The sequence below is a fragment of the Polyergus mexicanus genome, unplaced genomic scaffold (assembly GCF_030449975.1).
Source record: "Polyergus mexicanus isolate NDT 795.1 unplaced genomic scaffold, iyPolMexi1.0 SCAF_6, whole genome shotgun sequence".
NCBI classification, from domain to species: Eukaryota; Metazoa; Arthropoda; class Insecta; order Hymenoptera; family Formicidae; genus Polyergus; species Polyergus mexicanus.
Genome location: NW_027223326.1, coordinates 6,090,468 through 6,103,314, shown reverse-complemented (window position 1 = coordinate 6,103,314; position 12,847 = coordinate 6,090,468). Strand labels below are relative to the sequence as shown.

Here is a 12,847-nt window from a genome sequence, read left to right as displayed (position 1 = left end):
TGAAATTTGAAATACTACTCTGAGTGAGATTATGATGTGCATTATTATTACAAAATAAATTAGGAATGTAGAGATTTTAGTTATATATAAAATGTTTCAAATTTCACTTGTATCTATAATCTAATATATATTATAAATAAATATATATGTCCAAACTGTGATTACATTAGCCGGTGATATTTACTGCCAGTACTGAAAATCTATAGTTTACGTCACACACGCACTATAGATTTTCAGTACTGACAGTGAATATTGGAACACAGTTATTGTATACAATATGTTTGATTAAAACTGTGATTAACTGATGTGTTTAAAATGTAATTTAAACTATTATTCAAAACATTGTTATATAAACATATATATTAATAATACAAATATATTAATAATATATTAATTAATCGTGCATTTCAAATTTATTATTGATCATAAATCTTTTCTTTATAAATTTTTGAATATTTATTTCAGCAATAATTATGAACATTAGGGCACTAGAAATGAGGTCCATTTTAGATTCTTCTTTGGATATTTTATGGATGTCCGAAGTTGTAAATAACCGACGTCCTATGGATGTTCCAATGGATGTCCGTCGGACTTCATTCAGACGTCTTATGGACATCCCAATATCCGAACTCGAACGTCCACTGCACGTCCATAGGAGTTCCGTGTGCTATCTGGGTATGTACTTGGCTAGTTAGCTTGATTTCATATTTAGTTTTGATTTTTGATTTTTTAAAGATTTTTTTTTTTTTTAGAGGAAAATTATTTTTTAGTTTTTTATTTTGTATGAAAATTATTTTTCAAGGAAAAATTATTTTAAATGTTATTTTTTAGGGATAGATATTAAACTTTTTTTGCATACAAGTTGGGATTTTTTTATATACTTGACGTATTTTTTTTTACCTTTGTAAAGTTTTTTTTAGATGATATTTATTTCAATGCTAGATAGTTGAAAACGTTAAGAAGCAGAGAATTAAAATAAATATGAAAAATGGTAAAGTGTATCTTAAAAAACTGCACATCAAACTATGATAATGGTTTTAGAACGGATAGTACATCTGGTCACATGGTCGACGTAGTTAGATAGACAAGAACAGGTCTGAGAAGCAACTCTCGCAGTCTCACATTTCTGGCCGCCAATCAGCAGAGCCGTGCGCGTTCCAGTATAGTATATATAGTTCAGTGTAAATATCATACGCGATAGATTCATGCGAGATATGTTAGGCGGCGCCACGTGTCTGCCCCCCTCCATGTTAACTGTCAAATCGACAAGCGTTGTTTGTATACGAAATTTATCTCGCGGTTTAGCTTTAGCGTTGTTCGCGAGAGAGAGAGAGAGAGACTTCGGATCGAGATCAAGTCCTGGTTTAGAATCTGGTTTAGGATCAGGTTCGTATATTTGTGCCTTTATATAACTCTTTCGCTGAAAGCGAAGTGATTCTCGCTCGCGAGACGACCGGCCTCGTCTACATCATTGATGATCACCGCAGTCAGAACCGCAATTCTGTCATTTTTCGATTCATTATCCTACCCTATCATAATACTCTGTAACTCTGTCTATTCTATGTTACACACACGATCGGCCGGGCTGGTAATTCTTTGACCGATCCTGGAACCTGGTCCGCGACGGAATCATCGCGACTTCTCGTTCGCGCAAGGGTTACGAACTAGAGACCTGCTGCCCTCTTGTTTTCCTTAACCTATATTAAAGGATCAATGACTGAATGTTGCATACGCGCGAAGGACGTGTGTCAGCGCTTGTCAGATCGCGAGCGAATGCGCCTACTTTGATGGGGACGGGCGAGTGATTAGAGCGTGTCGATATTCGATGAATTTCCAAAAAGATTTACGATCGAATTTAACAGTTTAACGATTGCAGGATGAGTCGTACGATGGACGAAAAGGAGGAATTAGTGAAGAAGGCCTTATTTAGTTTCGTTAGGAAACAGGTGCCCACTGCTCAGTTGAGGTACAAGTTCAAAACTTTGATTTTTCGAAATATTTTTTACCTTCTGTAATGGAAATATGTACTGAGGATGAAAAAAATAAGGTTTCCTGTTTTTATTATAACTTTTATTTACCATTTGTTCATAAATGGGACTTATAGTGTTGAAATGTATATATATATAATGATTACTTTTCAATATTTTTTTAATATCTTCAATATCTTCTCTCTTTGAGAGAAGATTGATGGGCTTGTCCCACCTGGCACAAGTTTGAAGATTCCTCTTCTCATAATCAGTAAAATCCAGTTTTTGATGTTTAAACCATTTTTGAACGGCATTATATATCGCTGTATCGTCTGGAAATCATTTTCCTCCAAGATGTTTCTTCAGCAGCCCAAAATGAAAATTGGAAGGAGCCAGATGCAGGCTATAAAGAGAATGCTCCATAATGTTTTAAGTAAATGATTACAAAAGTTCTTAAGTTCTTAAGTTTGATATGCAGAGTGAGATCTGGCATTATCGTGAAGAAAAATCAAACTTCTTTAGAAAGAAACCCAAATCTCTTTCTCCAAATTGCCTCCTTGATGATACAGAATGCTATGAATTTTTACTAAGAGGCAATCTTCAAAACCCAGCCAAGGTGGGACATGTGCATCAATTTTTTTGAAGACTATATTGAAAAGTAGTTAATAGCTTCTATTTTAACACAGTAAGACTAATTTGTGCATAAGTTGTAAATAAAAGTTGCAATAAAACAGGGAACCTTACCATTTTTGATCCACTTTAGCATTAACAAATTGATAGATATCTCTCCTTTTCCTTTTTACATTAGCCAAACTTTTTTTATTTCAGCTTAATAGATGATATTGTACTAAGTTATGTAGTGAGTATGGTAGAAGAAAGTGCATTGGAGGAAAATTTAGATGTGGACGGACTGTGCGAGATGGTATCCGCTTGCCTTCCCGAGTTTTCCACTATTGAGAAAGAGGCTGTATCAAAATGGTTGCTGGATGTGGAAAATAAATTGAAACAAGAAAGTAAAGATAATGAAAATTGTCAGTCTCACAGCGATCCATTGAATCACATCAGCCTCTCCGCTCTTTTGCCAGCCGGTACGCAAAGAATGCGCATTCATCATCTGTCAGAAACGAGCGATGCCGGCAGCGATTCTAGCGGAGAATATTTTTCGGAGGTAAAAAAAAAGCATCATTTTTAGTGTCTTCAAATATCTATATAAATTTCTTTGTACTATCGTAGGAATCCTCGTGGCACCAGGTGGCTTTATTACAAGAGATGTTTCCGGCGGCGAGCACCGCTGAAGCGAGGCATTGTTTGGCGGTAGCCGGGGGTGATATAGCAAAGGCCGCACAACTCGCTTTACATCGTCAGGAAGCAGGTCAAAGTATCGTGAGCAACCTCACGTTTCTAACGGTGAGATATTTCAACTCGCTTGATTGCGTTTACAATATCATCTCCCGTATGTATATCCAATACGCGCAATTTCAATCGTTTCAGCCCAATGGTCGTAATAAAGCAAGATTGAACGACGAAGAGCTGAAATCTCGTATCATAGCACGATATAGTTACGTCGATAGGGACGATGATTGTCGTGAACATCGTCCAGTAGCACCAAAAACAGAGCCCAAGAAACTGGTACGATATCTCGACAATAAGATCGTAAGTGTAAAGGGTGAACGTTATACGGAAGTGCGAAGGGGCGGCGAGGACGAAGATGGTAACGAAAGTGGTAGAAAGAGAGGTCATTGCCGTCCGTAACCAGTCCCTTTGCCTCCACCCCCCGATCCACCCCCTTGGAGGCATCTGATTTTCGATTGAATTTTAGATCTTTTCCATCTTACTCGTGTAGGAATATAGACAAAATATTTAAACAGGTATAACATTTTTTTGACATTTAATTTCTATGTAATGCAGCCTACCCAGGTCTTGGAATCTCTCACATGTTTCAACATAATTTGTTGATTATATAATTTGTCGTTGTACTATATCAATGCTGGGATTTACTTGCACATTTCGGCTCGATTCCGTGGCTCACGCCTATGCCCTCCACTCACCGTTCGTGCGTTCGCAACGAGTCGCCAGATACGCGTAACTAAGGACCGCAACGCTTCGCCTCAAGAGCGTTCATATGTAAGAATGCCCAAATATAATAATAAGACAATACTTTTCTAAATATACTACGAAAATTCTCAGAATTAAAAGTTTTTCTTCAATATTTTATAGTTCATTGATATAAAATATTGAAGAAAAACTTTTAATTATAGAAAAGTATTGTCTTATTATTATATTTGGGCATTCTTATATACGGACGCTCCTGAGACAAAGCGTCGCGTTCCTTAGTTACGCGTATCTGGCGACTCGTTGCTAACGCACGAGCGGTGAGTGCGAGGGCAATAGGCGTGAGCCATGAAATTTGGCCAAAATGTGCAAGTAAATCCCAGCACTGTACTATATATATGACTATAGTAGAGTAGTTTTTACTCTATTCATTCGAGTTGATTTGCAATTAATCATTTAATGAATATCCATTTTTTTCATTCCTATGTATAGATCATATTTTTTCAATCGAGTGTGCAATGGCCGTTAAGTAAATATTTATATCCATAATTGGAATATTATAATATTACATAATTATAAAAATGCATTGATTATTGCTCTATTAGTATTAAAGACATATTTATCAAAATTGCAAAAAGAATAATTTTAATGTTAACGTATAATGTATATTTGTATAATGTATATTGATCCCGATGATTTTTTATTTACGCAATTCTAGACTTTTGCAGTTGAATATGTTTTCGAATAAAGTATTTATTCGACTCGTTATTAATTTTATGTACATATATATACCTATATATTAAGATCCAGACGATTGTAAGAATTATATGCCTGATTTAGAGAATAATTATTTGTAAGTTGTTATGTAAAAAAACGATTCTCAAATACGCTTTATTTTGTATGTAAGCTGGCTATTGTAAACTCGGCGCTTGACTCTTAATATCCATTCCTCTTATTCTACTCTGATAGAAATCATGTTGTATTTCTTAAGTTTATTTATTTTATACTAATGTAAGAATACTCTTCAAATTATACAGTTGTTCACCAGAAACAATACATATGTATAATTCTCAACAATTTAAAGATATGAAAAAAGAATAATTGGTATAACTTTAAGAAACAAATATGATGTAGAAAACATTTTTTTCTTAAGAACAGGATATGTCCAAAATCACAGTATATAATCGAGAAAAGTTGTTGAATCCATCTCGACAATTACTAATACATAAATAAGAAAGTATATTTCTTATTTATAGTAAAATAATCTAAAATTATTTATGTTATTAAAGAAATTATATATAGACTCTCTCAAGAATAATTTATTTTTTCATAGAATATATATTTTTTTATACATATTTTAATAGTAGTTGTTGAGATGAATTCGATGATATTGATAATACAAAATTGTTAGACATTTAATTTAAATATAAAAAAGCACATGTTATTAATTTTCTAATTTTAAATTATTTTTCTCAAAAATAAAACTTATAAAAAACTTTTATTTTATATTTTTTATTTGTAAGAGGTGAGATCATTTCTCTCACTATCACTTATGTGTCACAATTTTGGATATATTCTTATTCTTATTTTTACTTTTTTTAACGCTTTATAACTTCTAAGAAAATTGTGAAACTGTTTTATTTAATCTATATTAAATATTAAAATGTTAAAAATGTGTTTGGAACATTTTAAATTGCATGTAATATTTTTTTCATATCTTAAAATCTCGAAAAATTATTTGACTCTTCTGTTTCTAGTGAACTACCTTGTATATAGTGTTAAATAGACATTTAATTATATTAGTGCTTTATATATGAAAAGCTCTTTTAATACTTCACTTATATACTTTAAATGCTTTACTTATATTAAGCTAGCGTCAGGCTATGCGCGTATTCGCGATTCGGAACGCGTAAACGGTATAAAGAAATCTGATTGGTTGAATTTGACGAATCTTCCATCCGCACTATTCACGAATTATAAGCGAATCGCGAATACGCGTATAGTCTGGCGCTAGCTTTATATAAATTTATATAAATTTTGAAATTTTAATTGTGAAAATATTTTTTCTTATGCCTGCATTATTAGCAAAGTATGATAAATGAGTGAAAAGTGATTTATGAAAATATACCTGAAATGTATTTAGTCAAATAGCAACGTTCATGTCATGTAACAAATTAATCCTTTTTCAATTACATTATACAGTAAAAAATGTATTATATATTAGACTATATAAAGAAGAGCAGGAATTTTTATCCGCAAATAATTGTTCAGCACAATTTAGTAAGTCAATATCATCTTAGTAATGTAAAGAAGAATTGCCGAACAAAAGTGAATAATTAGAATTGTTTATCGAATAATCAAAATCGGAAAGTTATAAATTGTAAAAATCATTCGGAAAGTGCAGATGTATCATCATACATCCTATATCAAATGAATTAAACATACAAATATATTAATATTGCAAAAATAATTACGAAATTGTAGATTTCGAATACTATATTATAATATACGTAGTTGAAGGCGAAAAAATAATCACTTTAGGCGGGATAAAAAGTTTGCTTACAAAAATTGCGCCATAACATTTGCCAGTATTATTACTCTATTTATTGTGTGCTGCTGTCTTGCAGACTTCAAATGTAGTCATATAAACGTAATCATTAAAGCGTTAGAACATCATATATATTGTAGAATGATGTAAACTGGATACTTATTTCAGAATCCATATCTTGACAATGTATGCATAGAAAAGTGACAAGATTGTAATTACTTTCAAAAGCTGTAACCAGTGAAACACTATTTAAACCAAAATATCTGTTCATTTTATAATAAATTGTTTTTTTAGTATTAGGAACAATTATAATTGTTTGTTCTTTACAAGTCAAAAAGAAGCGTTTTGTTTATGTATTATTTTTTTAAAAAGAGATTACAGAAAAAAATTTTAATTTGTAAAATGATTTGTTTAACAATTATAAATGTATCTGAAAAGCTTTTTGTAATTCTTTCTTTGTCTTGTTTTAAATATCACTATTGTATACCTAACCATCAATCTTTTTACCATAGTTGTGTGTGTGTGTGTGAATTTATTTCTTAAATGCAATATAAATATACGATGTATGTCTTATGATGAGTCGATTCTTGCCATAATAGATTAAATATAAATCTGATACTATTACTGATAATTGTGTATTCACATTGTGAATATATATATATATATATATATATATATATATATATATATATAATTAAAACTAAAAAGTAATCTACTTCATTGTTTATGTCATTCTTTTTCTTACTTGCTATATTCCTGATTATTTCAGGAATATAGCAAGTAAGAAAAAGAATGACATAAACAATGAAGTGGATTACTTTAGTTTTAAGCGAATTCTCCGCAATGTCCTTCAATGTAATATAAAAATAAGCACTTTGGCTATTAATTTTTAACTTATTAGATGTGAACTTGTGAAGTTGTGTGAAAGCAAAATGTAATTATAATTGTATTTGTCTTTTAATATGCTATCGTACATATATATATACACACACATATATGTATGTGTGTGTGTGTGTTACATATATATTATCACATGCCTAGACAATTATAATATCTTTCTCTTTGCCAATTGATTACCAATGATTACAGTAGAATGTATCAAAAAAACTATGTAAAATTTTCGATAATACTTCTATTCTTAATGACTTTCCGGATTGAAAGAGGAAGACAAAGAAATTATGAAAATATATAAAGTGTATCAAATTAGAATGTTGTATTCTTTAACGGTGAATAGAACTTTGGGGCCTTAAGGACGGTTAAAAAATATCAGACGGACGGTTAAAGAATATCATTCTCTTTTAACTTGTACATTGTGTACAATGTGCAACATATTTTTCGATCTCTATTGTACGCAAAGAAAAGAAATTTTATATCAGATCAATTTCCATACATATGCTTGATCCGTTAATCAATTTATAATTATTTTTTCACATTATTTGTTAAAAGATAAAGACAATATAAGTGTTTTAGCAGCCCACTTTTGCTTCTTTCTTCATTTTTAAAAACCTAACTATTTGACATTCTCATCTTATCTTCTTAATTTATAAATAGATATGAGATGTGGTTATTAGATATTAATGTTTTTACTACTTATTTATTTTTCACAATATATTTTTGCATGTATAGTCAAATCGAAGCATTATGCTTATTGCTATGATGTTTTGTACGTGATAAATATATATTTTCAACAATTGATTTAGATATTTGATCCATATATACATAATTCAAATATAAAGATATTGTATTTCCCTTGGAATAATTATGAATGATTCAAGTGAAGCCATTAACGAATATTGTATCTCATAAAAAGTATCAAAGTGACATGTATCCATAATATAACTAAAGTAAAGTCTATCTATGAGAGATTCATTAAGATTTATTATCAAACATTTTGAACTAAATTTTTCTTGTTTGTGTATGTGTGTGTATGTCTGTGCATATACATCTGTAGACTCCGATACAAAATCTCACACCTAGGTGTGTATACATTTATTTAAAAATGCGATTTAAGGGGAATCGTAGAGGTGCAATTCTAAATGACGAAATAGTAAGCTTTGTTTTTGAAGCTAATATATGATAGCATCTGAAAATAATGCTCAAGAATATTTTTCCTAAAAGAACATGTATTATAGAGTAATATTCAACTAAAATGGATCAGCAGATACCAGTTACATTATGTATCACAATAATACTTTAAGATTTTTTTTAATGATTGCATGTTACAATTTCACGGCGCAATACATATTATAATACATAGATATGATATAGTTTATCAATGGAGCGTTATAAGTTAATGCAATATTCGAATTGACAAAATTTCCAACATTCGTCGAGATACAAAGATCATATTAATGACTCTTCTACCCAGCTTGACACACCGGGAAAAATAAATAATACCTCTTCTCTTTTATTTCGGCATCCGCGCGTGCGAATAATGATATAAGACAAAAAAAAATACTCCCGATATTTCGAACTCTTGCTAAATCTATCAGAAAGTCCATCGCGATGTGGCTATTGATAATTTCGCAGCGTTAATAAAAATTAGTTTCGAACTTATGCGAATATTAATTACGACGAATTTTAAATATTAGATGATTCGATAAAGCCTGCTGACGGTCGTTATTTAAAAATGTATCATATTGCAATGATATATGAAATATGTAATATGAAATTGCCGTAATATTACTGCAATGTTCCATGCTATGTGAGATAAAGTATGTTCGCAAAATCGTTGTGAAAACTTGTAGATTTGTAAATATAGAAAAAGTGTCTGACGAATACACTGTGATCCGTATTTCTCAATCGCGTCGTAGAAAGAGTTCCAAGAGTCCAAAGAAAGAGAGAGGATGAACTCGTTGCTTACATACGATGGTAGTTTACTTTTTCTTTTTTCGTGGTTTATCTTGAGGCGCCGGTAAGTTCTCTTGCTTTCGCTTCGAGGTCGGTTTTGTTCCTAAGCTGCCGCCCTTCTTTCTCCTCTCTTGTCTCTCGCGTTCCTCTAGTTCTTGATTCTCGCGCTCTATCAGAGTTATCAGGGTGTTGCAACGACGCTGCAACTCCAACGCGGTGCGGGATTTGACAAACCAATCGAAACGGAATTGTGGCGCCGATCTCACCGTAGCTCGTAGCTCCTCGTATACATTCTCCTTGTCGAAGCCGAGTTTGTGCAACATACAAACGAGAAATCTGTCCTCCTCCTCGGTATAATTCTTACCCTTGTTCGTGCCATAAGCTATCCTGAGCTGATGAAAAGGCGCGCGATATCTGGCCATCTTAGCGTCCAAAGCTTTCTTGATACCCGCGCGTCTCTGTATCTTGGCCTCGCCTCGCTCGATTTGGGCCATCACGCGATCTATATCTTGGAGCTCGTGGCAACGTTCCCAGAAAACAGCCGAATATTCCATTACCTCTTCCGGCGTTTTTCCCTCGACCTCTTTCGCTATATTCTCGATATCGTCGCGACCGTACTTCTCGTTTGCCTTGATGAATTGATTGAAGTCCCGTTTAGTCCAGTTGGTAAAGCCTTGAAGAAGCAGTTTCTCCTTCTCGGCGACCTCTTCGTCGGTGAGCGGCTGAGCATCGTCGATTTTGCGCTGTTCCTCCTTCTGTATCCGGGCGGCATCCGATCCGAGCTCGGGATTTTTCGGGACTTTGTAGCCGACCGTCTGTCTAAAATAATAGATCTCCTGATCCAGCAGCTCGAACAGTCGCGGCGGAAAAAACTGAAAATCTTGCACTATCGGTTGCTTCGGCGGCCTCGGTGCTTTCGGCGCCTTCGGTTCCGATACTCTCAATGCTTCTCTGAAATAAGCGTCGACGGCATAATTGGCTTTACGTTCGCGTTTTGGTGGTTCTATCCAGTTACCTATCCCGAGGATCTTTTGTTTCTCGCGATAATCTTCACCCTCGAACTGGTACACAGAATCGGTTGGTGCATCGACGGTAAAATTTCGCAACGAGGACTCACCCAGGCTCTCCAGTTTCTGCTTCATCTCTTCCGTTTTTGCTTCACCCTTTTGTAATATAGTGTCTATATCCTCGTCGGTGATGGCGCTATCCTTGGACGCAAACACTTCGTTCGCGCCGTGTCTGATCATGTTCAGCATTTCGTCCTTGTTCAATGCTGTCTGTTTGGCGTCGACCAGTCGTCCCTGCTGAATAACGAGCTTATCCAAGCGCAGTTTCACCTCGGCTCGCTCGACGATCTTCTCCTCTACCGTGTTCTCCGTGATAAATCTGAAGACCCGCACTTGCTTCTGCTGGCCTATACGATGTGCGCGATCCATCGCTTGCAAATCCATTTGCGGATTCCAATCGGAATCATAAATGATGACCACGTCAGCGGTCGCTAAATTGATACCTAGACCACCAGCGCGAGTCGACAACATAAAAATAAACTTCTCGCTACCGAGTGCGTTGTACTCGTTGATTTGTCGCTGTCGATCCTCATGGGCGGTGTTGCCGTCCAACCGACAATACTGAAAACACCTCCAGTGACAGTAGTCCTCTAGAATATCAAGCATCCTCGTCATCTGACTGAATATCAAAACTCGAGATTCTTGCTGCTGTAATTTCGGCAATAACTTATCTAGTATTACCATTTTGCCACAGTTATAGACAAGATGCTCGTCAGTAGTATATGGCGGTCCGGGTTCAGCGCCATCGAACAAATACGGATGATTGCAACACTTACGCAGCTGCATCAAAATATTCTGCAGCCTCATCTTCTCTATTTTCCCTGCGCCGTTCACGATATCTATATCCTTCATCAATACTTTGGTATACCATTCTCTTTGCATTTTACTTAAACCGATGTACACTTTAATCTCTTTCTTGGGTTTAAGCCCTTTTTCCACTTCAGACTTTAAACGCCTCAGGAGGAACGGTCTCAGAACTGCATGTAACCTCTCGACCAAAGAATTATCACCTAGAAAACTATTTGTATTAAACCACGAATCAAAATCATCCGAACTATTGAATACATCCGGCAGAAGAAAATTCAACAGGGACCACAGCTCGTGAAGATTATTTTGTAGCGGTGTGCCTGTTAACAGAAGTCGATTGGTAGTTTTGAATTCCCTGAGAATCTCCGACAGCTTGGACTTTTCGTTCTTTATTCTGTGAGCTTCATCTATTACCATGTAACGCCAATTGAATTTTTTGAATACTGATTTCTCCTTGATAACCATCTCGTAGGATGTTACGCACACGTCCCATTCGCCAGGCATCATTACATCTCTAATAAAAGTATTTCTGGTCTCTGCATCTCCGATGAGGCAGACAGCTCTGAGGCTGGGACACCACTTTTTAAACTCATTCATCCAATTAGCCAGCGTCGACTTGGGAACGATGACGATATGAGGACCAGGAATGTTTCGAAAGTGTTTCATGTATCCGAGCAGGGAGATAGTCTGTAGCGTCTTACCTAGACCCATCTCGTCCGCCAGAATACCGTTTATACCGTGCTCGTAAAGCGATATCATCCAATTTAAACCCCGTATCTGATAATCACGCAACTCACCCGACTTGATGTAATGCGGCGAGGATTCAAAGCGCGTTGTAGGCGCCACGCTGGCGTTACTCTCGGCCAATAATTCCTCATCCTCCTCCTGCTCAGTCTTACGATGCCTATGATCGCCCGAGTCCGACTTAGGTTGATTCTCCGGTTGTTGTTTCCTAGGCCTGCCAGCCTTGATCTTCAACGGACTACCAGCCTTATCTTTCTGATTATTTGTCATAAAGTGCGAGAATATCTCGGTCTGTTTCAGCAAGTAGTCGAATCGTTTGCTGCGATCCGTTTCAAGTTTCGTCTCAAAATCGCCGCCCCTCGATGACGTGGTCTCCGCAGAAGACCCGTTCGAGTTGTCTCCAGTATCGCCGGTGTCCGCATTTTCATCCGGCTTAGACATCTCGCCCTGGTTTATACCTACGGCTTGTAAACTTTGTCTTCCGCAAGATTAAATCTTAGCCGCTCGAGAGTACGAGGTATTTGTTTGCTGATGACCAACTTAGTGGCCTTTCACAGTTGTTGTCGACGCAATGCGTCTACAGCATCAAACACCGTGGATCGCCATTGATCGCCATATTGCATTTATCCCTCCAAAATGACTAGAGCACTAGAGTCACTGTACTAGAGAGAAGCCTGAGAGGAGCCGCGCCGCCGTTTTTCCTGTAACGCTTTCTCCGGCCGGTATAGTGGCGCTAACTGGATCCATTTTAGAGCCGGCGGAACTACGTGGCCGGATCCACTTTTCGGTGCATGGTAAATCGGTCGATTGGT

The 12,847-nt window shown here is 35.5% G+C and overlaps 2 protein-coding genes across 5 annotated transcripts; one reads left to right on the top strand and one right to left on the bottom strand.

Moving 5' to 3' along the window:
• The first annotated feature begins 518 nt into the window (after positions 1-518).
• Positions 519-7,205, top strand: LOC138934071 (CUE domain-containing protein 2). Of its 4 annotated transcripts, XM_070297491.1 has the most exons (6): positions 1,241-1,386; positions 1,709-1,801; positions 1,877-1,966; positions 2,796-3,135; positions 3,201-3,374; positions 3,459-7,205. In XM_070297491.1, exons 2-6 carry the CDS (start codon positions 1,722-1,724, stop codon positions 3,717-3,719), a joined length of 945 nt encoding a protein of 314 aa, XP_070153592.1. In that variant the 5' UTR covers positions 1,241-1,386; positions 1,709-1,721; the 3' UTR covers positions 3,720-7,205. The 4 variants fall into 4 exon arrangements, with proteins under 4 accessions (XP_070153595.1, XP_070153592.1, XP_070153594.1 ...); XM_070297494.1 differs by lacking the exons at positions 1,241-1,386; positions 1,709-1,801 and adding an exon at positions 519-675; XM_070297493.1 differs by lacking the exon at positions 1,709-1,801 and having other exon boundaries at positions 1,242-1,386.
• A 1,551-nt stretch (positions 7,206-8,756) lies between these two features.
• Positions 8,757-12,646, bottom strand: Iswi (Imitation SWI). Its single transcript, XM_070297429.1, has one exon. The coding sequence runs from the start codon at positions 12,474-12,476 to the stop codon at positions 9,444-9,446; it is 3,033 nt and encodes a 1,010-aa protein (XP_070153530.1). The 5' UTR covers positions 12,477-12,646; the 3' UTR covers positions 8,757-9,443.
• Positions 12,647-12,847: the final 201 nt, after the last annotated feature.

Excerpts from the sequence above, each read along its gene's own strand:
- LOC138934071 (XM_070297491.1), top strand. The coding sequence starts at position 1,722 with ATGTTGCATACGCGCGAAGGACGTGTGTCAGCGCTTGTCAGATCGCGA. Across the intron at positions 1,967-2,795 it reads GTGCCCACTGCTCAGTTGAG|CTTAATAGATGATATTGTAC; the intron begins GTACAAGTTCAA and ends TTTTTATTTCAG. Across the intron at positions 3,136-3,200 it reads GCGGAGAATATTTTTCGGAG|GAATCCTCGTGGCACCAGGT; the intron begins GTAAAAAAAAAG and ends GTACTATCGTAG.
- Iswi (XM_070297429.1), bottom strand. The coding sequence starts at position 12,476 with ATGTCTAAGCCGGATGAAAATGCGGACACCGGCGATACTGGAGACAAC.